We start from the raw sequence: 26,718 nt of genomic DNA, 5'->3' as shown, positions 1-26,718 counted from the left end.
ATGAGAAGTGTGTTAACGATTCAAATGTCTGCCCATTTTTCTTTCTGAGCTATCTGAAGTTCATAAATTGCTGTTTAGGGGTTTACAGACTGTCCTGAGAATGGCCACCTTCATGCTCTCATAGATGGACCTTTCCTCAGCATTTAACATAGCATTGCATTAGTCCACTGGGTCGGTAAGCGACTCATCAGGCTGCCTCTCACAGTACCTCCTCCACCTACTGTACCTGAAAATCTAGCTTGAGCACTTTAAACCAATCAAAAATGTCCTTCTCCACTTCATTATCCTGCACTAAATATTTGGGGATTTGACACCTGGGCTCGTCTCCTGCCCCTTGATTTGGGCCACTACCACTGCCCTTGCTAGAGGTGGATCTGCTGGCCTCCTTCTTCTCAAGTGCCAACTTGCACAGCTCTATGGTGACCTTGTCCTGCTCTATGGTGACAGTGTCCAACTGTTTTTGTTTCTCTAGCGCTAGTCTCATCTCCTCCAACAGGAGCTTTAGCCAGAACGATTACTGGGCCTCTTAGAGACTGTGCCCAGGCTTGGGATGTGCTGGATGCCGATCTAGTCCCTGACCTGGCTAACACTCTAGAGTGCTGAGATACCAAACTTGCCTCCCTGAGGGGTAGTTGTTGAGAAACACTATTTAGGTTGATTTCCTGACCATCTTCCACCAGCCCTTCTGGAAGGTTGTCTCTCTTTGAGTACAGAGAGCCTAGCTGTCCCCTGGGATCACTTCCCCAGCCACCCCGGCTTCTACCCAAGCTTGGAGGCTGATCAGCAGCTCAGGTTTATTAATGATGGTGCTGTGGGAAGTCCCCCCGATTGACATAGGATGCATAGGATATCTTGGCTCATGCCTTTCACAGTCTCTATGTCAAGATCCATGATTATTAAAAGATACCTGGCAGTGTTCTAAATGTTGACTGAAAGAGTAGTTTATCATTGGTTGACTGAGCTGTGTGCAAGACTCCAACTAGATACTACCATCTGCCTCCAAAGTGACAAATCAAATTCCGGCACACCAGTGGTCCAGGGGTTGATGACAGTTTCTAAACCATGAATCAGCCCCACACCTCTAATACACCGGAATGGATCTGGGCAGATTGGATTAAACAAGCATACAATTAAAATTATAAACCTCCTTGTCCAATTTTGGTAACATGGATGGAACGGCAGGCTTATCTCCTTTAATGGTCGTGGATTATTGGCTATTTGCAACACAGCAATTATAACATTATTACCCAATGATAAAAGGAGTGTCCAGTCAAGGTTGAATAAAAATGTTGAATAAAAATATCTACGTCATGATTATCACCACAGACAATCTAATAACACTACTAAATACAACCCACCCTGTAAAGGAAAGGAATGCGGAGAACAGACAGTCTCTAAGAAGGAAAAGCGATGCACTCTGGATACTGACCGGAAAGTAGTTGGTATGGTTAATAACCACAATAGTCTGTCAAGGCTACTTGGCTTCAGCAGAAGGGAAGAAAATGGGTCTTAAAATGTCTCTAGCGGCCTTCTGGGAAGGACGGGGGGACAGAACCACAATGTACCTTTTGCTGTAGGTGTTCTTGGTGCTCAACAGTGTTGAGTCGGCTAGAGGGCGCTTTGCAGGATTCTGCAACAGGGTTTGAGACGGGAGCAAAGCTTTATGAGGGACTGCAGGCTGGTATTTTTGGCAACTCAGGGTCAGTAATCATTGCCTCAATGCTGATCAGGGGTTCAGAAGCACTGGTCGAGGCGTTTCAGGTTTATTTCAGTGACTGCGGCTTGATGGCTGTAGCCCGAGCTTTGACAGCGGTCAGCGTTGCAGTCAGTTGCGGATCAAGGATCTCGACAGGCTCATAATGTCCTTTTTAGCAGATAGTGGTAGATTCTTGTTGTTGCACTTATCCAAGCTTCTTCAATGGGCTTGCTTCGTCCTTTAAGGTGGACGGCCTTATCCTTGGTTTCGGGGTTCAGAGACCTTCTGACACTCCCTGTCTTGCTGCAGATACAAGGAGGGCACACTGTGTGCTGGCTGGAAATGGTTCCATGTGTTAAAATCGCAGCAAAAATGCCAGTGGACATAAAATATCGCAGCAAAACGGCTGTTGTTTTGCCGCCGCAATCCATGTAAAGGATTCAGGGGACACTCCTGCAACCCCCGGACCCATTATACCATTTTTTGTACAGGTGACATTTTTGCCGCAATTTTATCACTGCATACCCTGGTTACAGCGTCTGAAGTGGCTGGAGGGTCATCTGAGTTGTTTTCTTGCTCTGTGCCTTGGGAGAAATTAAAGGTAGGGATCTTGCTTCCCTCTTTGATTGTTCCTGACCTTCTTTCACTGGCATAAGCTGTAAGACAGACTGTACCTTCAGACACAGACCAAGAATGAGTTCTTCTTCGTGCTTCAAGTGAAGTCTTCAGATCATCTGCCTAAAGAAGGTCTCAAGACCTTTTTTAAAGCCAAGTGGGCCACAGTAATTAGTCAAGAATGAGCCTAACCTAGTGAACCAATTTTGGGGTCCATACCAACAATTTACTATAAGCATGAGGTCATAACCAGAGTGGTTTAACACAGGAAAAACGTAAGTGGTGAAACAGCAACCAGGGGTGTCCCACAACCAAGATGCTGGAAACCTCCGCTGAACAGAAAGAGTTCTGGGCTCACTCCCGTCTGTTACTAGATCCCAACTATCTTCCTGTCTGCTGTGTTCAAAGAGTATCTCTGGTTCCTGGATCTCCCTGTGGTTCCTTATTAAAGTGGCAGGTCTCCCTTGAAGATGCTGAGAGACAAGACACACTGGCTTCTGCAAACTACATTCTGGCACCTTATGAATGGGGTCCCCCGAGCGGGGGTGGCCTACTGCAAAAAAAAGACCCAGACAAATAAGTTCACTGTCATTGATACTGAGGGCAGGAGCAGGCTTCAGGTTGACACAGTTACATATTTACACAGTTATTGTGCTTCCTATCTCCTTTGTTATTATCTTAAGCCGCCTTTTGGATTTTCCTATTCCTTCACATGGGCCTCCGTGAGACTGCTCTTGGACTCTTTTCTGCAAAACCAGAAAGAGTGAGGAATCTTTAACAGTGAACATGGTTGTTCTGTGGAAATCTCCTCCAACGTCAATCTGAAAAACTGACTTTCATCAGAGCTTTCACAACTTGAAAACATGCCTCGATACTGAATATTCAGATTCCTTGAACAGTTCAATTTAAAATTCTTTACTAGATCTTTGAGGCCACAGATGGTAATGAAGTGCTCTCTGGATGAGTATCATAAGGTATCCTACATTGACATAACTTAGCAGTGTGGGTGTAGAGATACGAATAGGAGCCCTCATTCCGTGGGTCGTCAGCTGTTCCGGACTACAACTTGCATCAACCATAGCCAGCCCAGTCAATAGTGGGAGATCTAGGGCTTCATTGACACAAATGTCTGGAGGGCCACAGGTTGCACCCACTTTACTACAGGAAACAAAATGGTCTCTCTTTCACATGCTCAGTGGCAGATTTAGAACCATGAGAACCTCTGGCTAATGGCACATTGTTATTTTGTTCTTGGGACAATATGGACTTTGGCATTTTTTTCCACTATAAATAGCTGGCAGTTTAGGCGAATGCACCATTGGCCCTTTGATGAGAGCTTGTGAACTTGTAAGTTTGATGTTTGTGTCCTAGCTGGGTCTTTAATACCATAGGAATAACTATCACTTGGTTTGTAAACTAATAAAAACTAGCCCTTATCTGGCAACAATAATTCATTTGTGCAGTGAGTAAAAGGTATGTATTGTGGATATTATTTAAAAACACAATAGTGCATTGTGACATATTTAGAACATACAGCATTTTAAGCTTTAAGTCCTTTGATGAGGGTCTTTGAGGTGTATAGTGCTATGGAGAAGACCATTCATGCCAGATGTAGAGTAAATCAAATTCCACACTTTTCATCCCGCAGGTTGGTGTGCTCTAAACACTTGTGCTTAAGTGTAATGCTGCTCTTCAATATTGCTCATCTTACTTTCTTTGTATAGTGAACCATATACTGCTATTATTATTACATTTGCCTGCAAATTTTCAATTATTGCTAGCATATCCCACCTCTGACACCAGTAATCAATACACTCTCTTCAGCAAATCAGCCACTCATTTTACCAAGAGCAACAATAATCAAACTGGCAGCCTTCTGGCCCCATAGACAGTCATTAGCCCTTAGTTAGAGGAGCAGCTCCTCTCTATGTGTAGCCATGGTTGCATTGCCACATATCTCCTTCAAAATTGAAGGTTGTGAACACTGTTTCTCTCACTGGTAATGTATCCCAAGTGTTTGCATTTGGATGGCTGACAGCACGTCTCATGTACCCACATCCTTTATAATTGCACTGCTAAGATCCTGAGTAAAGATTCTATGTTTTGCAAAAGCTCTATCACCCAGTTTCGAAATTAGGCAACGGGCATGAATCTGGAAACCTTCGCAATAATACTCTCACTGACCTAGAGAAGACGTTCCTGAAGCTATGGCATTCATGATAGGATCAACTTTCGAATTTCCATTAATTCTTTTCTCTACTTAAACGTGCTATATGAGGAATGTTACAATGCTTTGGCAGTAGGAATTAAACCAGTTGTTTTAAGTAAACACACACACACATTCATTGTGCATCAAAAGGACTGTTTATTGCATGAGCAAGAAGAAGGAACATCATCCTAAACTATAAATCAAGAAGATTTTAACCAGCACTATCCTCCCCCCAGAGTCAGAAACAATTCTTCATGTCGGCCTCCTGCTACTTCCTTTGTCTATATCAAGGAATCAGTTAAGATAAGGGGGGGGCAGCAGCATTCAGACTTTGTCTCCATCTGCCAGTCCATTGATTCATAGATGAGGAATGTTCTCTTCTTTGGGGCCCTGCTCTTCATGGTTGTGTTGTGGATCTTGGCATTGTACGGGGCTCCCCTTTTCTGCTTCTGTCCTGCGCCACTCAGTGAATCGGCTCCTTGGAGGATGAAACTACATTGCCGTCGACAAGCTCCTCCGTGTAGGTCACCACCACCCTGGATCTATTTGGTTCTGCAAGACAGGACAGACACATCAATTCATGGTTGGGTAAATGGCCTCGCAGTGTTTTAAATGAAGCATGCACAGCTTTAAGACTAAATTCCACTCTTGGAAAAGCAGAACGATCCTTCCTTTACACAAGGTGAGTATGCGGCAGTCTTTAGCATCTAAGTGTATTTCAGAGCTAGGATAGTGACATTTTGTAATAGACGCTTCACATGCCCCCTATTCCTTCCCATTCGTAATTATCTACATTTCCCAGCAGGTTAGACCCTCATCTCCTCTTGTAACCCTCTTAATCTTCAAAACCCTAGAATTCTTTTCACAAATGAGTGATAAGTATGAGTTTTAAAAGGGTAAACACAGATGCACCTAGTAATTTTATTTTTCTAATTGTATTTTATCAGGTAAGGTCCACCTTTACTAAACAAAGTTCATTGAATAGAAATGGAAAGATAATTCGTGCAAATGAAAATTTGGCATATTTTGGTCCGAAATTTGCTTCACGGCTAAACTACAAAGCAAGACAAATTTGCCAAAGAAATGCTCCACACCTTGTATTGTTTCCAAAAAACGGATTTCGGTTGATAAAAAAAGCAATATTTACCAAAAGTCAATAGACTTTCATTTTTTAAAAAAATGGTTACATTACAAAAAATAAATGGATTGTATACAGTAAAAAATACCAATACTCCCAATTTGCTCTGGAAGTTAGAAGCATATGTTTTCTGACTTTTAAAATGATTTGGTATTCATGACAAGAGGAAAGAAAACCTTTTGCATCTTTTTGGAACCAGAGAGGGATTGATGTTACTCCCCATAACATGGATTATGGACCTTCTCAGTGGTAAACTTCAGGAGCCTCCAAACTAGACACACATAAGTGCAAATCCGCCGGTGGAGGGACTCCTTTGTCCTTTGTTCTCAAAACACCCCGACAATGGCAGGGCCCCACCAAACCCATGTACCCTCCCCTCACACCAGCAGGTGTCAGATGCCGTGATCTTTTTCTGATGGCCTCAGGAGTCACCCGCTCCCACAGCTCCACGGATCAGACACCCGTATTGTGCGTGATACACACTCACCTTTGCTAGAACTCGTGGAGTGTGCAGGGGATCTGCCCGAGCCTCCTCCCGCCCCTGAACCTGAGATTGCTGTTGATGATGATGACGATGATGAAGACACTCTGTTGGAAAAGACAAACCAATCATCTAGCCATACCAGAGCAGTCATAGGAGCGTATGCTCTATTGGCAGGGGTTGACTGGTCTACAGGTTACTCTGGAGATTTCCTAGTATGCCTCTGCGCTCTGGGCCCCTTTTGTGTGGTGTTTCCAAATGTTCCCACAGGAAAAGGGTTGGGTTTGCACAACATGTGTAATATGGGGCCACTTTGAAAATTATTTCCAGGGCCTCTTTTGGTTCCCAGACCACCCCTGTCTATTGGCATTGACTATTTCTTCCCCAATGCCTTGCTCTCTCTTTGATGTGGATGCCTGGTCTATACTGGCCTCCTGCAGTGGTGGAGACCATCTGAAATGGTGCCAGCTCCCTGCAGACATCAATGTGTGCTGCCCTGTCTGGAGAGCCCAGTTTTGTCTTTCTGGAAAGGCTCCAATGTCTTTGAAAGGGAATTGTTTAGTTTGAATTCATGAACTTTGGAATTTTAATTACCCATCAGCCCCGTGGCTAAAATATCGCAGAATCCTGGTTCTTTCTAGGAGAAATTAACTGTTCTGCTAACTCTGGCCAATGGGTATCAAGCACCTGCTTTGTCACTCTTTCCTTCTGACGCGGGCACAGAAAATTCACTGACCTGATGTGGCTGAGAGCTGAAGGAAGATCTTGCCTGGGATGCAGGCCAGGCCACAGACTTAGGCTTTGCGACATTGTCGCACAGTGAAAGTGATACCCCCCCAATGACCAACTTTGAGAAAGAAGATCTTACCCTCCTTCGCCATCCAGCAGTCGCCGATAGGTCTGGATTTCCTGCTCCAGTCGTGTCTTGATGTCCAGGAGCATCTGATATTCCGAGCTCTGGTTTTCCATGTCCATGCGGATCTGGTTGAGTTGCTCCTCCAAGCCAGAGATGGTGATCTGGATCTTATTTAGCTGGGAGCAGTACCGCCCCTCCGTCTCCGCCAAGGTCTCCTCAAGGGATCGTTTCTAGGGTGACATCAAACAGGGGATGCTTAGGAAAAATTAACAAGCCTTCTTGAACAGCTCACACCGAATGATAGAGGGATGCATGCATTGTGCAAAACAGAAAAGGGACTATGAGATTATTCTGCGTGAGTGTAATCCCAGGGAACGTGTCATTCTAATGGTAACACTTTTTATTCCCAATGGATTAGTGATTACTATCCGCATTAAAATGGAAAAAAGCACCCCTTCTGCATTCCAGACAAGGAAATAGATTGGAATTCCAGTGGTTAAAATAGGGTGTCGTGGGTAGACCACTATGATTATCTGGGAATGATGCCAATGTACACTAGGAGCAGCCCAGAGCTATTCCTTTTTTTGTGTCCATGAATACAATTGATGTTGGCCCTTAAAGGGGCGAAGGGATCAAGGGTGCGGATGGGGAAAAGTGTCATCTGGTTTAATGTACAGAATAACATGGGTATGTGCGGAGGTTATCACATGTTATTATGTGACTTCAGAATACAAGGGGGTGCGATTCAGGATTATTGCCATGCAATAGTGGCAGCATTCAGTGTGTAGCAGGTATTGCAGGCTTCCGGGAAACACCAGCCACCAGGGTGAACCAACAGAGCTAGGGAACTGCTGGTGGAGTGAAGAGACATTTGGTCATTATCAATAACAAAGGGAAAGGTGGGAGACTGAACAGAAATCAGGGAGGCTGGTATTAAATATCAAATGCAGGAGGCAAACCATGGTTGTTGGGAGACTGCTGTCAGCCCAGGGACACTTATACTCAGTAACATTGATGGATTAGGGAAGGGGTCAGGAATGTAGTGTGGAGAACTATGTTAAGGTCAGGGCCACCGGGGCGGGCGGAGAGGCGGGATGAGATCAGAGTGTCAGATATGTGAATCAGCTTTGCCATACCATGGCGAGTTGGGACTGCAGCTCTATCTCCAGAGCCTGCATGGACCGCCTCAGGTCGCTGATCTCAGTCTTGGTAGACTGCACCTGCTCCACTCCTTTGGACACCTCTTTCTTCAGTTCTTTGCTCTGAAATGGCAGGCAAGGAAGAAAAACACACATTTAATTTGCTGGAAATCTGCCGCCCCGTATACTGACAACCTGATCAGCAGAACCCGCGACCACCGCACATCCCCACGACGTAAAGGTGAGAAATACTATCTGCCAACCATTCCGTATGCCAAAAGGTCTTAAGGCAGCTACCAATATTACTAACAATAGTGACCAAACCCTTCGCCTAGGCCCAAGTTGGCAAAATTCCTAGAAGATTGTACGTCTCCTATCAGCTTTGATGAGTACACACAACCTTGGATGCCACCAACCTCAACAATACACCCAGGAACACATGCTACAGCTGCCATAGACTTTGATGGCATGACCTTGATGACTGCCAACCTCAATATGGATTTCAGATGATTCTGCGTATGCAACCATTAATGATGACCAATCTCATGGATACCTTGATCACCGCCCATGCTAATGATGTTCCTTAGACATTTCCTGGGCTGCCAGCATCACAGATGAAAATGACTGACTATTAATTGGCACCGATAGAATCTTCGACCTTGATGACATGACTGGCTGAAATCTAGGCCAGCACCCGCGTCAGTGTCGTACTTTGAAGATCCTACTGCTGGTATCCATATCAATGTCTTGACTGTCAACTTTCTTGGTTGCCACCGTTATCAAGGATATGCCCGGAGACAGTTGTGGCTGACACAAACTTTACCATCTTGACTGGGAGGTACAATCCTCCCACCCACCTTGGTGAAGTGGCTGAGGTAGTGAAACAAAGTTGCAGCAAATCGGCCACCTCCCAACATAACACATTTTGCACAAGTCCACATATGTAGAGATTGGTGAACTTGTTAATGGTCATCTGAGATGGCTTCCAACAGAGGCATCCTTTGTACAATCCGGACAAATGCAGTGTACATGGGAATGCTCTGGGGCAAACACATCCCTGTGGGGCTCAGTGACAGCCACCCCTTGTAGGTCCCTGGGTCATTGCCATCTACTGCTACACCAAAAAAAAAAGAAACCCAAGCAAACACACGTCTTAAGTTTCTATCACACTCCCTTTGGTTTTTAGGAAAATGAAGGCAAGTGTGCCCCTCCTCAACCTACTCTGCAACTTGTGCACACGTCAGCTGTGCCACCGCCCCTTCTCCCTTCTGCCAGGATCCCATGATTGAAGGAACATGACATGTTCTCAAGACCTTCATTTCCGAAGCCTGAGGTGGTCATGGCCAAACAGTAAATGCTTAAAGATGTTGGTGCTGCTGGAAGAGCAGCATGTGTCTACCCAAGTACATGATGGTGGGTATGACCCATGTATCCGTTTCTTTCAACATCAATACCCAACTGCAAGGTATTGTGGATGCACCCTAACCATAAAACTGGACATCAGTAAGTAGTCTGAACCCCGGGTAGGAATAAACCACGAAGACAATCCATATAACGAGACCCTTCAAGTGATCACCTGCTCCTGGAAGCGGGCCTCTGCCTCGCTGCGGTTCTTTTCGGCGATGGCTTCATATTGTCCTCTCATGTCATTCAGCGCTTTGAGAAGGTCAGTGGTCGGAGCAGCGTTCATCTCAACGGTTACCTCTCCTGTGGCTCCGCCGGAAAGGGATTTCATCTCCTGGCAAAAAGGAACAAGACATCAAACATGTTACAGGCACTGAAGATCAACGCATTGCCCAATGTGCTGGAATTGTGACATTTACACTAGACTGCCTCACAGCTGATCATTTCATTGTTTGCTTCAAATTCCTTAAAGACAATGCGTGAAAGCATGCTCTCCCCGCCCTTCACTTTCTATGTTTATAAACCTTCAGCTTCCTCCTTGATAGAGGAAGTCATAAAACTATCTTCTCAAAAATCTGAAGCACTCCTTTTTTTGAATGTTCAAATGGTTCCATGAGTATGTACAACTAAATCTGCCCTGTAATCTCAGTTAGGTTACATTCTTGGCAGAATCATACTGCCCAAAGGACACAAAAAGAGGACAGGACAGCCAATCAGATTGGTACGGGTGAGGATCTGTGCACAGGTAGTGGATCAAGGGTGTCAGGGAGTTGTTTAGGAGGAAGGCGGGCGCCGGCACGCTGCAGAACACTACACAGGCTCCATAGCTTGAAGCTCCATTCCAGACACCCTGCAGTTTAAGAAACTCGGCAATGTCCTGATGCTATTTTTCAGAGATGTTGGTCTATCCTTAAAAACATCAGGAAGTTTTATGAGCTATTTCCATCAGGTCATTACACGCCCTTTCTGTTAAATCATGCAAAAGTTTCCTCATTTTTCTTTCCCTTGTATTGCCCCATACACAATGACCAGCAAATCTTCACTGGTCGCTGATTTAAAGATTTGGTGACCAGCAAATATTTGTGGTCACTTTTGGGTCAATCAAACTAGCCAACGCCTGACCTGCAAAACATCCCTATCTTACCTACCCAAGCTGCATCCACTGCCCACCTCACCGCCCAGTAAAGGTAGAACAAAGTGTCTTACGCCCCACTGCCCTGCAATGGCATTCCAAGCACCAAATTGAACTGCACCTGTTAAATGAACATGTGAGGGAAGGCAGAAGGCTACTCTCACCCCTAGAATCCTAACTGTTGGCTCCTGGGTAAACCCCAAACCTTCCTGGCTGAATCTCTGGAAATGTACAAACCTTCATGGGGCATTCAAGTGGTTTGAGATATCAGCAAACCAATGTGCCCAGGCCTATTACCAGTGCACTCTGTCACTCTGTGAAAGCCCATTGGCCTCCATGGGTTCTTTTTTACATTGTGAACCTTTCCTCCATTCGCTATGCCTGTTAGCTTGTGTGATTTGACCTGTATGCTCCCCTTTTCCATGCAAAGTTGCCTTATGCTCTCTCTCTCTCTCATCTGTATGATCCTTCTCTTGTTTGGGCTCTCCTGTACCTAAGAGCTTCATTCCATCTTTAGCATACTGCACCCTGCTCGATTTGTTCGCCAGCTGTGAAGCTGAGAGATGTTTTATGCCCTCAGATCTAGGCCTCGCACTAAGCACTTCTGAATTAAATTCGAAATCAAATATTGATGACAGGGGAATGCTTGTTTACAGATGGCTGTATAGAATGCTCACATTTTGGCTACTCTGATCACTCCGGCGACCACTCAGCAAGCTCCCCTTCCTTTTCCTGCTCCTGTTTATCTCCCTCTTGTCTCCCCCTATAACTTCTTGGCAGTGAGAAGCGACTCCAACTTGGCATTTAGCACTAAACAAATCACGTGATCTCTTTTACTGTTTGAAAAGTCTCTCACCTGCATTTGCTCTCTTTTTCTATGTGTTACACTTCCAAATTGCCATGTACTCTCTTTGCTGTGTGTTTCACTTCCAAACTGCCATGTACTTCCTTGCCTGTGTGTTACACTTCCAAATTGCCATGTACTCCCTTGTCTGTGTGTTACACTTCCAAATTGCCATGTACTCCCTTTTCTGTGTGTTACACTTCCAAACTGCCATGTACTCTCTTTTACCGTTTACAACATTTTTCACCTCCACGCCCTCTCTTCTAACATTTGCAAAATGCTTTACCTCCATGTGCTCTCTTTTAATTTTGCTAAATCCCTCACCTACATTTACCTATTTTTTTTTTATTTTGTTTACCCATTTGCAAAGCTTTTCAACTGTATGCGCTCTTTTACCCTTCACAACATCTGTCACCTATCGTTTATCCTTTGCCGGCATGTGCTCCACATTCCCTCGTGCAAGTCTGCCCGTGTAATCCTGCCTGCATGTGCTGCCTTCCACAGTGTGCTCGTCACTTCCGCTCATGTGATTCTCGCTAGAGCGTCCATATCCTGTCACGTGCATGTGTTCTCCATTGCTGCGTGCAGGTTCGAGCGTCCCTGTCCTTGTGCTTGGTTATCCTGCACAGTGTCCCTCCACATCATCTCGCGTTTGCTTTCCCTTCCTTCTTAATCTCCTTGACAACTTTGGAAAATGACTACACCTGTACCCTCTGCATTATATGACAGGGCACCTTTCCTCTCTGCCCTTCTGATAAGTCTGCAAATGCCAGGGCAGCCCTGTCGTTTCCTCCCATTGTGCCATTCTCTCTTTCTTCCCTGTGTCTTTCGTTCATGTGGACACATACCTACATGTTCCATTTGATGTCTGTTAAATGATGCAGGCTCCTACTTCTTAGATTGCCCTCTGTTGCAATGTGCAATTCCTTTCATACCATGTTTCTTCTGTAAGCGGCACCTTCCTTAACCCCCTGAGTCTTCTGTTACCATGTACACTCTTATTCCCTTCTGTGGTCCTTCCGCTAAACCAGAGGTCTGCAACCTGTTGCTCGCTAGATGCTGTGAACTACAACTCCCATGATGCCTCACCAATTACCATGCTGGCTAAGGCTAATGGGAGTTGTGTTCCAAAACATCTGGAGAGCCAAAGGTTGCAGACCCCTGCGCTAAACACTGCAAGGTCCTTCATCACGCGGGGCTCTCTCTGCCACATAGTGCGGGCCACCTCACCTCCCTGCGCCACTCAGAGTCTTACCTTGGGCACTTAGTACTTACTTCCAAAAACATGGCAGATATGCACTTGCTGGACCTACCTCTTCATGGTTCTTCTTGAGGTAGGCGAGTTCCTCAGTTAGGCTTTCGAGCTGGATCTCAAGGTCAGACTTGCACATGGTCAGCTCATCGAAGACCCTGCGTAGTCCGTTGATGTCGGCCTCCACATTCTGGCGCATGCAAAGCTCATTCTCATACCTAAAAAAGACCCCCCAAAACACCCACATTTATTTTTAAAAAGAGGGAGCCATGAAATAACACGTTTTTGAAGGTCTCGAGCCTCTAAAGTTGTGAGCTTGCATGCCATGCCACACAGTGTTCATTGGAATCCCAACATGGTCGACTGGTGTATTACTTTGCTTGTTGTTAGTGTCATTTCCTGATTAGTGTGTTTCCTTTAATCCCTGGCGGTTGCAATCCATGCGTGGTGGGTTGGCAACAATTCTGCATATCTTGTGGCAATAATACCAGTATGATGTGCCGTGCCAACTCCTGCATGGTGTGTATGAATAAGTATAAGGCGCCTATACAGCAAATGGTGTTTCCAGTCGCACGGAGCAAAAAGGGGGGCGGGCAAAGGGGAACTAATACAACAATAAAGGTCCAGTAGGACCTTCCAAAGTTGTCAAGGAGATTAAGAAGGAAGGGAAAGCAAACGCGAGATGATGTGGAGGGACACTGTGCAGGATAACCGAGCACAAGGACAGGGACGCTCGAACCTGCACGCAGCAATGGAGAACACATCCACGTGACAGGATATGGACGCTCTAGCGAGAATCACATGAGCGGAAGTGACGAGCACACTGTGGAAGGCAGCACATGCAGGCAGGATTACACGGGCAGACTTGCACGAGGGAATGTGGAGCACATGCCGGCAAAGGATAAACGATAGGTGACAGATGTTGTGAAGGGTAAAAGAGCGCATACAGTTGAAAAGCTTTTCAAATGGGTAAACAAAATTAAAAAAGAATAGGTAAATGTAGGTGAGGGATTTAGCAAAATTAAAAGAGAGCACATGGAGGTAAAGCATTTTGCAAAGGTTAGAAGAGAGGGCGTGGAGGTGAAAAATGTTGTAGACCTTGTGACATTTGGATCGTGCAAGTGCAGTAAAGAGAAGTGCAAAAGAGGAGGGGTAAGGGGAGGTGGATCTGCACACTGTGCAGACGGGGGTTAGGGTGGCCCAGGAGCTAAGAATTGCTCATGGGAGCTCAGGGGGGAGCTCAGGGATTGGAAGAGGTGTGCTTCAACGACTAGGTGCAAGGACTGGAGAGGACCAGACTCCGGAGGGTACTGGTCAGGGAGGGGAGCCCAGGAGAGCAGGCGACAGACCAGTTTTTCAGTGGACGTGCCCGAAGTCTGCCACTTCCATTCAGCAGCTCTGCACTTACGATTCAGTGAGGCCAGGTCGGAATCATACCAGCTGTTACACTTGGAGGCAGGCTTCATGCAGATCCTCATGACAGGGCCAATGGTGTCAAGGGTGTTGGAGATGGAGAGGTGAAGGTTAGCAAGGGCTGTGTCAATTAGTGAGTCAAAAGCAGGAGTAGGTGGGTGATGAAGGTGGCGACACTTGCTTTATCGGTCAAATGACGGTGAAGGAGGCTGGCAGTACGGGAAGAGGTCAGCCGGAGAGCCCTCCAGTTCAACGTGAGAAGAGAGAAGAGAGAAGAGCATGGCCAGACCAGTAGAGGGGAGTAGTGACAGGGTTAGAAAAAGGGATGTCTGATGACAGTATCCAGGGTGTGTCTCGCAGAGTAATTCGGACCCGAGAGCAGAATGGTAAGTGACAGAGAGTGTCAGAGGTCGCGGAAGAGTGCAGTTGGCACTTCAGGAGAGTCAAGGTGGATGTCAAAGTCTCCGAGAAGGAGAAGCTTGGTGGTAGAAGTTGGTAGAGAGGCGGTGAGATCTTCCCATTCAGAAAGTAAGATGGAGATCGGGTCAGGGGGCCTGTAGATGGTGGCAAGATTGAGCAAGAGGGAAGGAGAGACACAAAGCCTGCAGATGAGGCATTCAAAAGAAGAGTAGGATATGGTATGATAGTAGCAGGGACTCATTCAGGGAAGATAAGGGCCACTCCGCCTCCAGACTGGTTGGGCCTGGGCGTGGAAAGGATCTTATAACCCTCTGGAAGAAGAGTGTGAAGAGTAGTGACAGAGCTGACAGCGAACAACGCCTCTGTAGGTGCAAGGATGTCGAGGTCCAAGTCTTCAAGAAGGTGACAGATAGAGGAGTATTTAACAGCAGAGCCAGCATTCAGGGTATCTAAGTGAAGCTTGGAAGCTAGCCCCCCTCTGCCGATCTTGTCTGGTTGAACAGAGGTGTGATGAGGCGAGGTGTGATATGCACAAACGCCGTCAGCATGGCAGCAGCCATGCAGACAGCATTAGGGTGGGTGAAGCTAATTGTAGCATTGAGGACTAGCATCCCAGTCCAGGCACCCGCACTCTGGATCGAGCTCCCACCCCATAAGCGAGACAAACCATCCTACAAATCCGTTTAATCTGACATTGCCCCCTTCCATGCCAGCCTCTTACCCTCTATCTATAATTGTTTCTCCTCTTTGTAAAAAGCGCCTAGATGCCCATGGGCTTTGCACTGTGCATATAAATGTATAAATACAATAAAGAAGTTGAGTGCTATTTTCAAGGTGGGTGGGGTCTTGCATGGGTGTTGAAGTCTGTATCTTCACCCCCACAGTTACCCCCCAGACGAGACGGTCCAATGAGCTCCTAGTTCAACCCTACCAATGCGTGTTCTTGACGAACGCTGTGCACGCGCACCCTCTGCACGGTGATGCAAACGCACATGGCCTAATTGGTTGTGTGCATGCTTTGGTAACAGAAAGTTTGGCCCCTGCTGTCTAATGGATATGTGCACCCAGCAGGGTAAAAGGCACTATGCGCCACATGAGCAAGGGATGCAGGTTAGGCAATGATATCCCAGGTGTTGTGATATTTAGCCCCAAAAGCTCAATGTAGCACGGATTTCAGGGAGCAGCAAAATAAGAATTGATAACTACACTATCCTCCACTAAAAAGCAATTAGCACCCTCCCGGGTGTTGTGCACGCGCAAGGTCTGACTGCGCGCACTGATGCTTTGGTAATAGGCTGCAGATGGCGAATACGCCTTCCTCCTTTGCTTGCAGCACCACTACGGGAAAACGCAACAGTGTGCCTGTGTACCCAGAATGCACAATTGGTATTGCAACCCAGGGTGTTTTTGTTCTGAGCCCAGGGTAACTACAGCTTCCAGAGAGAGGTGGATGAGAAAAGAGAGTGTCTAACACCCATCCATGAAAACCCATGGGCAGTCTCTAATGCCCTCATGAAAGGTAAAATAAAGACCCATAGTTGGTTTTCATACTCAAGATGACACTAAGGTCCCGATTCATGGAAGTGTTTTATAATAACGTAATCCCATAGGAAAACGTTCTGTGAATAAATTCCAACAGCTACCAACCATTCGCATAGGGAAACGTGTCCCAGTGCTGCTGTAAGTAGACAGCATTCCATGCATCCCATGTCAATAACAGAGTCAGTGTCTGTATAGGGAGCACCTTCAGCCCAGTGGGCCATATTGGTGTTGACAACAGATCTACATTGTTACCCAACTCAATGGTACTCATTGTATAGACCTGAGTGGACCTGCCAGGATTAAAGCACGCTACTATTAAGGTCAATCACAGATACCTGGACTGGATGCCTAAGTCCTTTGAGACACACTTTCTATTACAGAGTGTTGTCCCCTTTCGTATTTTGCCTCACTAATTCAATATAAAATGAGCATTGGCGATGCCAAGCTTTTGGGCTTTTGTGTAGTCATGGGATAGGCATTTGTCAGGATCTGCCATAATGGTACTAACTTGCCATCATTGGTAGCCACTGCAGAATTGTGAGTACCTGGCCATAAAACAGTAGTTCCTGGGAAATGCTTATTAAATGACTATGCGTCAGCCAAATCTGTTGGATTTGCCAATGCTTGCTTTTAACAGGACTTCATTAAAGGGCACTCATACTGCTTATAAATCAAATGGCTGAAGGCAGGCTGGGTTAAGGCATTTCTATTGCAATAGTTTCACTTTACAGCTCAGAATAAGCCGTTGACTTGCAGAAGACTGCTTTGAAATAAAACGGACATGATTGATGTTACTTCTTGATAAAGCTCCACATAGGAGGATATGTTATGGACAGAGAGAGAGGGGGTAAAAAGTGGGTGGGGATGGCCATAGGGTTAGCTTGGTCACGGGCAGTCAATGGGTGGGTAAAAGATCAAGCAACATCTACAAGCTTTGTGTCTCTCCTCATACCCCACCCTCCCCTCAGCTGTAATCCAATGTAATAGTTTTGACTTATAGCTTGTGCTCTAGCAATACCTAATAGCCAAAACGAATGGTTCTTTGTAATATTCTCACATGGGAAAAACTCACCAGGAAGGTGATTTTGTTTTCCTTCACCCCTCAGAGCCTTTCCCAACTTATTTTAGGACTGGTATTATTTGCTATTATAACCTCCACCCCTAGAATATTTGGGTAAAGTGTTTGATTTTCTCGGGAGTGCAATTTGGGGAAATATCACCTCTGGCAACCTTTTCCTCTGCAAATGTATCACTGAATACCAACTGATTATGTGAACTCTCAGGAGTGTACCTAACCACCACTATCCCTCCCTCCCTTCCATCCCTCCCTCCCTTAAATGGTGCTGTAATTTTTATGGGCTTTGGGTGGCAGGTCTGGCCTTAGGGGAGGGGGGGCGGGCGACCACCCGGGGTGCCGCGCTCCCCAGTGCGCCATTAGCCCCCATGCCACGCCAGCTTGGGGGTCTTTCAAGGGCTCCCCCGAGCTGGCATAGCGGAAGAAGGCGCAGCAGGCGGGCGTATTCAATGTCAATCAGGTGCTCAGCACCCGATTGTCACCAAATGCGCCCCTCCGTCGCAGGGGCCTTCACCAACAAAAGGCACCATTAGCCCCCCGCCAGGCCAGCTCGGGGGGGGGGGGTCTTTCAAGGGCTCCCCGAGCTGGTATATTGGTGGCAGGCGCCTCATTGTTAGTCAATGCACCCGCGGCAGGAACAATAAGCTAATGCACCCTATTCATAGAATGACCTCCTCGCTGGAGCGAAGAGGTCTAAAAAAAAAAAGAAAGTGTCTCCGTGGCCACATCGCCTGTTGACCAGGGGCGCGCGGGGAAAGGGGGGGCGCCACTTCGCCAGGGCGCTGCTGCCGCTAAGGCCCTGCTGGGTGGCTTACGTTAGAGGGTGCTCTGGTCTCCTACTAGTGCCCCGGGGACGCTCTGTGTGGCCTTGACTCATGGGGTAAAGATAAAAGGCGTGCACCTTTCTTGCCTGAGGATTAGAACACATCCTTGCATGTTTGAGCTGTGCAAGAATTGGCAGCTACATAGAGTGACTAATAAGCCCCGCCCTCTCTCTGCAAACGGAATAAAGTCGAGTGCCCCGGGCAACAGGCTACTCAAACTATTGAAGTTGCTGAGCTATTTCCTTATTTCGCCACTAAAGATAAATTCAGCAATATACTTTTCATCAGTTTTAATTCATGAAAATGTACCAATGCATGGTGTCTTGCGCTGGTTCACTCACGCACATACTGTATTACACCCACGCTACTCCTCACTCACTCACACTTTTCTTCACTCACTCATGCACGCCACATATTCCGATACTCTAGGGTCGGACTGGGGCCACAATTTGTCTCGGCCACCAATGGAAAAAGTGGCCCACAGTTGCAAATGGCAAGTCATTCCTTTGAAATAGTACTGAAGGAGGAGTTTTTGTTTATCAAATGTGATGCAAATTGTACATTTAAAGAATATGTATTCAGCAACACTGGGCAAAACTACCAGCCGCATCAAACTGGCCCACATCGGCAAAAAAAGTAGCCCACTTTGACCCACACTAAAATGGGTTTGGGCATTGCCATATAGGCCAGTCCGAGCCTGCTTACTCGCACACTCACTCTGCGACTCATTCACTCACCCCCCTGGCTCGCTCCATATAAGCTGCACTCATTCACTCCAAGCCCAGCGTCATTCTTAAGGCTGGACGCATGGTCCAGTCAGCTGCTTCACTCACTTGAGCTTGAAGTCATCGGCCGCCAGCCTGGCGTTGTCAATCTGGAGCATACACTTGGCGTTCTCCAAGGTGGCCGCTATGATCTGTGGAGGAGACAGGGCAGAGCTGTAGACACACCGGTCTGTAGAGAAATGCAGCGCCGCACGCTGTCTGTCTTGGCAAGTTAAGGAATTGAAGATGGGGTACGCATCGAATCATCACGTCTGCTTTATGTGTATAACATTGTCCTTTTTGATTCAAAAAGAGGTGCTTTGGGGATGGGTTGGAAAGGGACCTTACGAAAATGGAGGGGCTACTCAGGGTCCCCTTCCTCCCCCTGAAACGTTCATATAAGGTACATGGTTTCAAAGTAGGGGCAACGGCAGTGTTAGAGTTGGCCCTTAGCTTCACATGGTAAAGCAGTAAAAATGACCTAGGCCTGAGCGGGCAAGGCCCACCCAAAATCTGTAAATACCCACCCAGCAGCACTGTGTTCACATTTACAGATGTTAATGTCAATGCAGTGGGCTCAACTACCTGCGCTTCAGGCGCCACTTGTTGGACAGTCCTGGCTACTCCTCTGCTCTACACACATAAGTATGAGCCCAAGGAGCTGGGATTTAGATTTGTGTGGGATGTTGCTTCCACTCAGTCCAGGGTCCACAGACTCTGGCTCTCCAGATGTTTTGCACCAGAACACCCATCAGTCTAAGCCATCAGACGGAAAGGCAGCTGGATATGGGAGTTGTGGTCCTAAACATCTGGCGAGGTGCAGGTTGCAGACAGCGGTCCAAGTGTACAAAAAGAAGTTGTGGAACTATGTTCCTTACTGGCCTGCACCTGCTCCCCACAAACCCCATCACCACGCACCCTCCCACGCACAATCCAAACCCCCACACACATAAGCCTGCTGTTTAAGGGAACGTTCAGTGAGGTGCACTCAAGTGCAAGTTTAAGCTTCTTCCCACACTTAATATTTGAAAACAAAACCACTCTTTTTACAATAAAAGTATAGGAACGGTAAAACTTAATTAAAAAAAGTAGAGGAGCACCGCTGCCAACCGCTCCCGCCCACTTCGACCACTGGTTGCAGAACCCTGCTCTAAGATCTAACCTGGTAGGACGAGTATACTCGTCCTGTTTGCATAGACATGCACAATAGCCCAGCAGTTAACGTTAAAATAGTGCTTTCTCTGCACCTTAATTGTACTCACAAGGTACTCCACGTGGCTCATTATATTTTACAACCTCACCATCCTACTTCTCTTTTGAAGCAACCGCTGCGCTTATTTAATTATCACTTCAAACCATCTGATCATTCCTAACTTTTTTTCCCTGGATTCTTCCCAATTTTCTTGGCCAAACAAACAGTCGCTCCTTTCCCAGCCTCTAGATCCCACATGATAAGCCCTTCCTTTTGAAGGCACTGTCCACTTTTCAAGGATTCATCCCGACCTCTTTGAGAAACTTTGCTCCTGCACGTCTACACAGTTATGGGCCAATCTCGTCCATGCAGATGGTGCACACTTTTGTTTCCTCACCTTTTTTTTCAGATCTTCAATGATGGGGTAATATTTGCTGTAGTCACGGCCTGGGTCTCCGGAAGCAGACCCGGGTCGGTGCTTCTCGTACCAATCCCGGATCTTCTTCTCCAGCTCGCCGTTGCCATCCTCCAAGGCCTTCACTTTGTCCAGGTAGGATGCCAAGCGGTCATTGAGGTTCTGCATGGTCTGCTTTTCATTGCCGCCAGAGAGCAGGCCCCCGTCGCCACCTCCAAAACCACCGCCACCATAACCAACACCACCAAAGCCAGCGCCTCCAGTGCCAAAGCCAGCACCACCACCAAAACCACCACCGCCAAATCCAGCACCTCCACCGCCAAAGCCCACACTGCCACCACCATAGCCGCCTCCTAAGCTACCGCCACCCCCGATGCCAAAGCCGACTCCATAACCATTGGCAATCTCCAGATCCCTATCATCAAAATTGCCATATCCACCTCCATCCATGCCACCCCCAAATCCTGCATCGTAGCCCCCACCAATTCCACCCCCAAAGCTCCCGCCTCCCCCGCCAGCGCTGCTATACTGGCGAGATTGCACCGATTTTCGGATAGAGACACTGCCTCCCCCCAGGCTGGATGCACCCCCCACCGATCGAGCTCGATGTAAGGAACTCATTGTAACCAAGCAAATAAGAAGGAGGCGGCACTTGCAACCACAGCAAGAGTGGGAAATGAGCAATGATGGGTCTTATCAGCACCCTTATATACAGAATTCTTTGGGCCGTGCATCCCTTGCTGCCACCTCTTTTTTTTCCATAACAAGCAGCTTTCTGTGCCAACTCAGCATACCAACCCAAAATTAAGTAATTTATGCGTTCATTTCGGCACTAGCGTGCTGCCCTGAGGGTGCACGTATTATGTGAAGACAGGGAACTGGGTGGGGTGCAATTCATCTTTCATTAATTGGACATCTGTGGAAATCGTCTGATTCCTCATTAATGGAGGGAGGGACTTTTTGCCACCTGCTCACCCCCTTCACTATCCTTGGAAGAGGGATGGGTGGAGTTTGACTGCAATTTTACGGGCAACCACTTGTCCCAGGGGAAGGACTAATGTGGATTTTTGTTTCAGTGCCAGGGATGTCTCACCAGTGTCTCATGCTTGGATAAGACTCTTTCTGATCTGTGCTTTGGCTCAGCCCCATGCTACGCAAAACCAGCCCTTTATGCGTGGGACAGTCGTCTTCGACACTCTGCAAAATTGTGTTAAGGCCGGTTTAGGTGAAAGTAGTTGTAATTGTAATTGGTTATTTATAACGTGCTTAATACCCAGAGGTTTCTAAGCGCGGACCCGGGGATCGAACCTGTGTTCCTCTGTGTCGTCTTGCTTCCAAGGAGAAAGTAGGAGTTAAGTAGCTCTTACAGAACTTGGCAATTCCTTGGAATAGCTATATAGAATAACATCAGGGAGAGGGGTCTGTCTCCAGCAAAGTTGCATCTAAAATGATTCAACATTTTCACCAAGCACCCACAATTTCCATCCAAGTCACCAATGCAAAATACCCTCCCTTCCCCCCTCACAGAGAGAGGAAGACCTTGGCGGGGGAAGAAACATCCAAGCATAAATAACTCAACGTCTCATGCAACCACATGGTCGAGTCCATGTCACACAACCAGGGCTAGAGCAAATCCATTTCCACCCCTCAAAACAAGAATACAATGCTGTCTCCAAAACCACACCAAACCATAACAACTAACTTGATCTCATCACAGTGACGTGCTCATCATAGCCCACAAGAGCAAAAAACATTCCCTGTGTATTTATAAACACTTGCCCAACATCTCCACGTCAATCCCAAAACAGTGAAATAAACTACAGGATAAAACAGCTGGAAAACAGACCCATAGATCCCACTGCAATTCAGCTTATGCAAGCTTACCAGGGACACCTACATGCTGTGTCAACAGTGCACACTGTTTCCCGTCAGCCTCAGCTGCTTAACAGAACCTGAGCGACACCGGCATATTCCATAACACCCAAGAGGTAAATGAAGGCGGCATGGAAAATCAACCAATGACCACCCTCCCATCCACAATAACACTAGCACACTTACATGCATCCACATACACTACTCATAACTTGGACCCCACAATAAGACAAGGGATTTGTCCGCTGACACCTGTTTACTGTCAACCTTCTATATACAGTCCTTTCTTGACCCCCACGCTGTCAAAACAAATCCTGCACCGGAGGGCATGCACTGAATGCCCTTACATCAAGACTCTGGAACTGCCTTCCTCTTCAGATCAAGAACTCTTCTGATCCCATATCATTTCACCAAGGTGGCAACCCCTCGCTCTTCAGACAAAGGTGACTCCACTCTCCTCATCGGGATCATCAGTGGCAAGAAACCACCCTGGCGACAAACGTTGCACTCTACAAATCCTAACAATAAATATATGCTGTGTGGCAAAAATGGTAGTTGCGATTTCTTCATGATGCCCTTTACTTTACATGACCCAGTTTCCTGAACAAATGCCTCAAATTGACTCTAAGTTTGCAACTGCTATCTAAAAAGAAATGTATATTAAGGAACCTGAATCCCGATAAATACAAACGAGCATGATCGGGATCCAATCACCAACTTGTTTCACAGAGTTCTTCCAACTCTTTAAATCACCCATCCACAGAGCTGGTCAATCACCGGACCTGTTAATCAAATCACTCTTGGAGTAAGAGGACCTGGAGGCATTACCACAATTCTGATCCGATCAATGAATATTCTGCTTCCCAGAATTGGCCACAGACATAATCGAACCAGTGACTATTAACTGAGCTAGAGTTATTCAGACCACTCAACAATTTTTGAACGAGAACTTACCTCCATCCAATACAAACAACTTCCAATGCTTCTCCAACCAACCCTACAAATTAAGAGATTTGAGCTCAAATTCCACATTGAGTTGTACTGGACATGATATTTGTTAGCACTAGTTAATCAAAGGCAAGCCACCCGAGAGAGCGCTGCTCCAAACAAGTCACACAATAAAGAACCAGCAAAGTGGATAAGCAAATGATTTGAAAGCTGCAAGGACATATCTGTTCTTGATCAATACAAACTTGACTGCAAACTCCATAGCAAGGTTCATTAGAAGAAAAAAAATATAGTAAATACATTGAATTACTGTGTTTCTATAATGGGGAAATGGATAAGATCTCTGAGCTGGTTGAAATGTGAGAGGGAACCATTCTGCTTTATAAGCATGACATCGTTACATTAACTTTCAACACCAACATATCTACAGCCATTGGACTGAATTGTAAGGGATAGGGAGATCACATTCTGGCAGAATTTGTCAAATTCCAATTTATCGGATTTCTTTAGACACATTTTGTCACAGATATATTACATAGAACCTATTATAAGGAAGGCATTCATTAGTGTTGAACAAAATGTGTTGAGTTTATGCATGTTTTCTGGGGTTAACTTGTAACACCTAATTCCCTAACAATTGACTAGGGGACCAGGGACTAGTCCGCCATGGGTCATCGAGCAATATGCCACTGACTTTCTCCTGTTCTGAAAGGCTTCTTCAGACATGCTCTTCAAGAAGGTCTAGTGATTGCATCTTTTAAGCATGGCACAATTCATTAAGCTGTGCCTGTTGAGTATCTGTTGCTCATTCATGTCCAAGAGTCTCCGGTGTGGTGGGGTAAGACGTCAGTCACACCAACAGTTCATTTTGTGATGAGTTTTTAGTGTCAGTTTTTTGCTGAGAAAACTAATGAAAAAATATGGGGGAGGGGTAAGCGGATATAAGTTGGGGGGGTAGGGAGTATATAATAGGGGAGAATGGCTTCCAGGGAACCTGCCCAAAAATAAAAACACTACATTCTTCGTTGAGCTATTGGGCAAAGAACTGTCGGCAAAAAAACTCATTGAAAAATGAACTGTCAATGTAGGGACATAGAACCGTGAGGAGGGAACATGCATGCTGCCATTATCCTTCTCCTTTTCCTGTTCACTCTCACTTGCCTGCTCGGTTGTTACGCCTGGTATGGGTATCAGCTGGGGTGCCAGGTTGCAGCCCACTGCAAACTGCAGCTTGCAAAGAGAATGCATCAAGTGGCCTGTGTTTTGTGGGCCCAGCACTTTCAGGTATCAGGAGCCTGCAAGATGATAGATATGGCAATATTGCGATTTGATATCACTATTGAATCAATTATAAATTCTGGGAGCTACAAGTATGAACTTATACTTGTAGTGCAGCAGCGACTTTCTCAGCACAACAGCCACAGCTACCGCCGGTACCTATTTGATATGAAGTCTGTGTGTTTTGGAATATGTATAAAGGAGCTTTAGGACACATGTAGAAGACATTTAAATTGAAATGGCTCCTAGATAATTGACACAATGTTAGACTGTACCCCAGCTGGGAGTTTGGACCTCATCTCATTATGCACTAGCTCCTTGTTCCCCAATGGGAGCTTCTGCTTGCTTGGGGCTCCCTTATACCCGCCATGTGCTCCTAGATCACGTGTAAGTCACAGGAATATAGTTTTAACGGGGGCACAGCTGTGGATCCATAAAATGATTCATCAAGTCTGAGTCTGACTTTCTCTATATAACCTGTATGCCTTTGACTGCCACTGTGGTTCAGTGCGTGGCAACATATTTGTGCATGTGGGCAATCCATTAAGTGAACCAGCATATCGCCAGGACCTTCCTCGGTGCCTCCATGTCAAACAATACAGTTACCGGCTCCAGCAGACTGGTTCCGTCCTTTTGCTGGACCACACAGTGACGCCATACAGCAGCTAATAGACGGGTTTCATCCTGGTACATACGCTTGCCCTACATACGCTTGCTATCAAACAGTGAATTGAGCCCACCCAGTTTACGACCGTCACAAGCAACCCCTCGGTCTGAGTTCTAGTTGCAGTTGGCACCAGCTCTCCCCCACCATCTTCCAACCGCTTTGTCCTGATGAAGCTAGTCCACGATTCTTCTTGAGGACCCTATGTTCAAGCCAAAACTCGAGTCGATGATGACACTGGACACCTCTATTTTTGTGAACCAAGATGATTGTAGTATAGGACTGATGGTCTCACTGTCTGTTATACAATTATAACGCATAGTGCAAATCTAAAGTAATTGCAGATAATTATCCTTTGTGTATCTCTCTGCTTTATTTTTTTATTTCAATTGTGTCTGTAGTTATGCGTGTGCATGGTATAAATGTGATTAGGAATGCCAATGGATGGTGCATTGATATTGAGTATTGTGTGGGAGTAGAGTTTTGATGTGTTAGGATACAAATCTTTTCTTTGTAACCAGCTCAATTAGATGACTGATTTACTCTCTGTCTTGCTTTGGAAACATTATGTAAACTAATAGTACAGACAATTTCAACACGAATCAAAGGTTGTTTGAATTAATTTGATGTACATTGCTATAGGGCACTTTTTTCTTGTGTTTGTGTGCCCGTGTTTTTCATAGTCCCTTAGCCCCACATAAGCTTTAGCTTCACCCCTTTCGATGTCTTTAACCTGTATGAAGTGGTCGAAGTGGGCATGTGCGGGTGGGAGCGGTGCTCGTTTACTTTTTTAAATTAAGTTTTACTGTTCCTATACTTTTATTTTAATAAGAAACGGTTCCGGAATGGTTTCTTTTTTAAAATAAAAGTGTAGGAAGAAGTTGAAACTTGCACTTTTAGTGCACTGCACTAAACATGCCCTTAAATAGCAGGGACATGTGTTTGTATTGCGCTTGGGAGGTGGTGTGGCAATTGGGTTTGTGGGGAGTGAGATTAGGCCAGTTGGGAACATAATTCCACTACTTCGTTTTGTACACTTCGACCACTGCCTGTAGGCCTTGCCTGCACCCATTGGTGTCCTTACGCTCCAGGTCCTTCCATGCGTACGCTGAAAATTCTCTACTTCTGTCTATTGTACTACACAACACCTCTATTCCTTGGTTGCACAGGGCTCTTCTGTTTCTCGGCTAGATTTCATGCTCATCAAATCTTTATATTGATCCCTGCCATTGGCTGCAGATTTACTGAAATGTTGTCCTATGGATGGAATTTTCTCCAGCTCTTTTTTCCAGGACATGTATACTGCTATGGTCATAATTAGAAGGTGTGGGTCTCACTACGAGTTTGGCGGTGTGGTAAAAAACAGTGGTAAACTGCCGCATTACCACACAGCTGAACTACAGGTTTGGAGGTAAGGCAGAGGAAACACCTCCAGCAGAATGCTGGAGGAAAATCCTCCGCTTTACCACACCAGAAAAGTGAGTACTGCAAGTGGTAATACCGCCCAAATCCCCATGGATTCCTATGAACTCCAATTAATGGGGA

The 26,718-nt window shown here is 46.1% G+C and overlaps 1 protein-coding gene across 2 annotated transcripts; it reads right to left on the bottom strand.

The window, feature by feature from the left end:
* Positions 1 to 4,656: 4,656 nt before the first annotated feature.
* On the bottom strand, positions 4,657 to 21,098 carry LOC138521595 (keratin, type I cytoskeletal 47 kDa-like). Of its 2 annotated transcripts, XM_069634542.1 has the most exons (8): positions 20,394 to 21,098; positions 18,874 to 18,956; positions 12,828 to 12,984; positions 9,711 to 9,872; positions 8,132 to 8,257; positions 7,008 to 7,225; positions 6,146 to 6,246; positions 4,657 to 5,072 (listed from the first exon to the last, which is right to left on the bottom strand). In XM_069634542.1, exons 1-8 carry the CDS (start codon positions 21,030 to 21,032, stop codon positions 4,984 to 4,986), a joined length of 1,575 nt encoding a protein of 524 aa, XP_069490643.1. In that variant the 5' UTR covers positions 21,033 to 21,098; the 3' UTR covers positions 4,657 to 4,983. The 2 variants fall into 2 exon arrangements, with proteins under 2 accessions (XP_069490643.1, XP_069490644.1); XM_069634543.1 differs by lacking the exon at positions 6,146 to 6,246 and having other exon boundaries at positions 20,394 to 21,087.
* Positions 21,099 to 26,718: the final 5,620 nt, after the last annotated feature.

Source organism: Ambystoma mexicanum, chromosome 13, assembly GCF_040938575.1.
Source record: "Ambystoma mexicanum isolate Mex_15411 chromosome 13, UKY_AmexF1_1, whole genome shotgun sequence".
Classification (NCBI taxonomy): Eukaryota; Metazoa; Chordata; class Amphibia; order Caudata; family Ambystomatidae; genus Ambystoma; species Ambystoma mexicanum.
Note: the sequence above shows the minus strand (reverse complement) of the source record. Positions and strands in the feature narration are given on the sequence as shown.

What these genes read in the sequence shown, in the direction of transcription:
- LOC138521595 (XM_069634542.1), bottom strand. Translation starts at nt 21,032, where the DNA reads ATGAGTTCCTTACATCGAGCTCGATCGGTGGGGGGTGCATCCAGCCTG. An exon ending in TTGAAGATCTGAAAAAAAAG is followed by an intron (nt 18,957 to 20,393) that starts GTGAGGAAACAA and finishes TCTCCTCCACAG; the next exon opens with ATCATAGCGGCCACCTTGGA. An exon ending in CTGCTGGATGGCGAAGGAGG is followed by an intron (nt 6,247 to 7,007) that starts GTAAGATCTTCT and finishes CTTTTCCAACAG; the next exon opens with AGTGTCTTCATCATCGTCAT.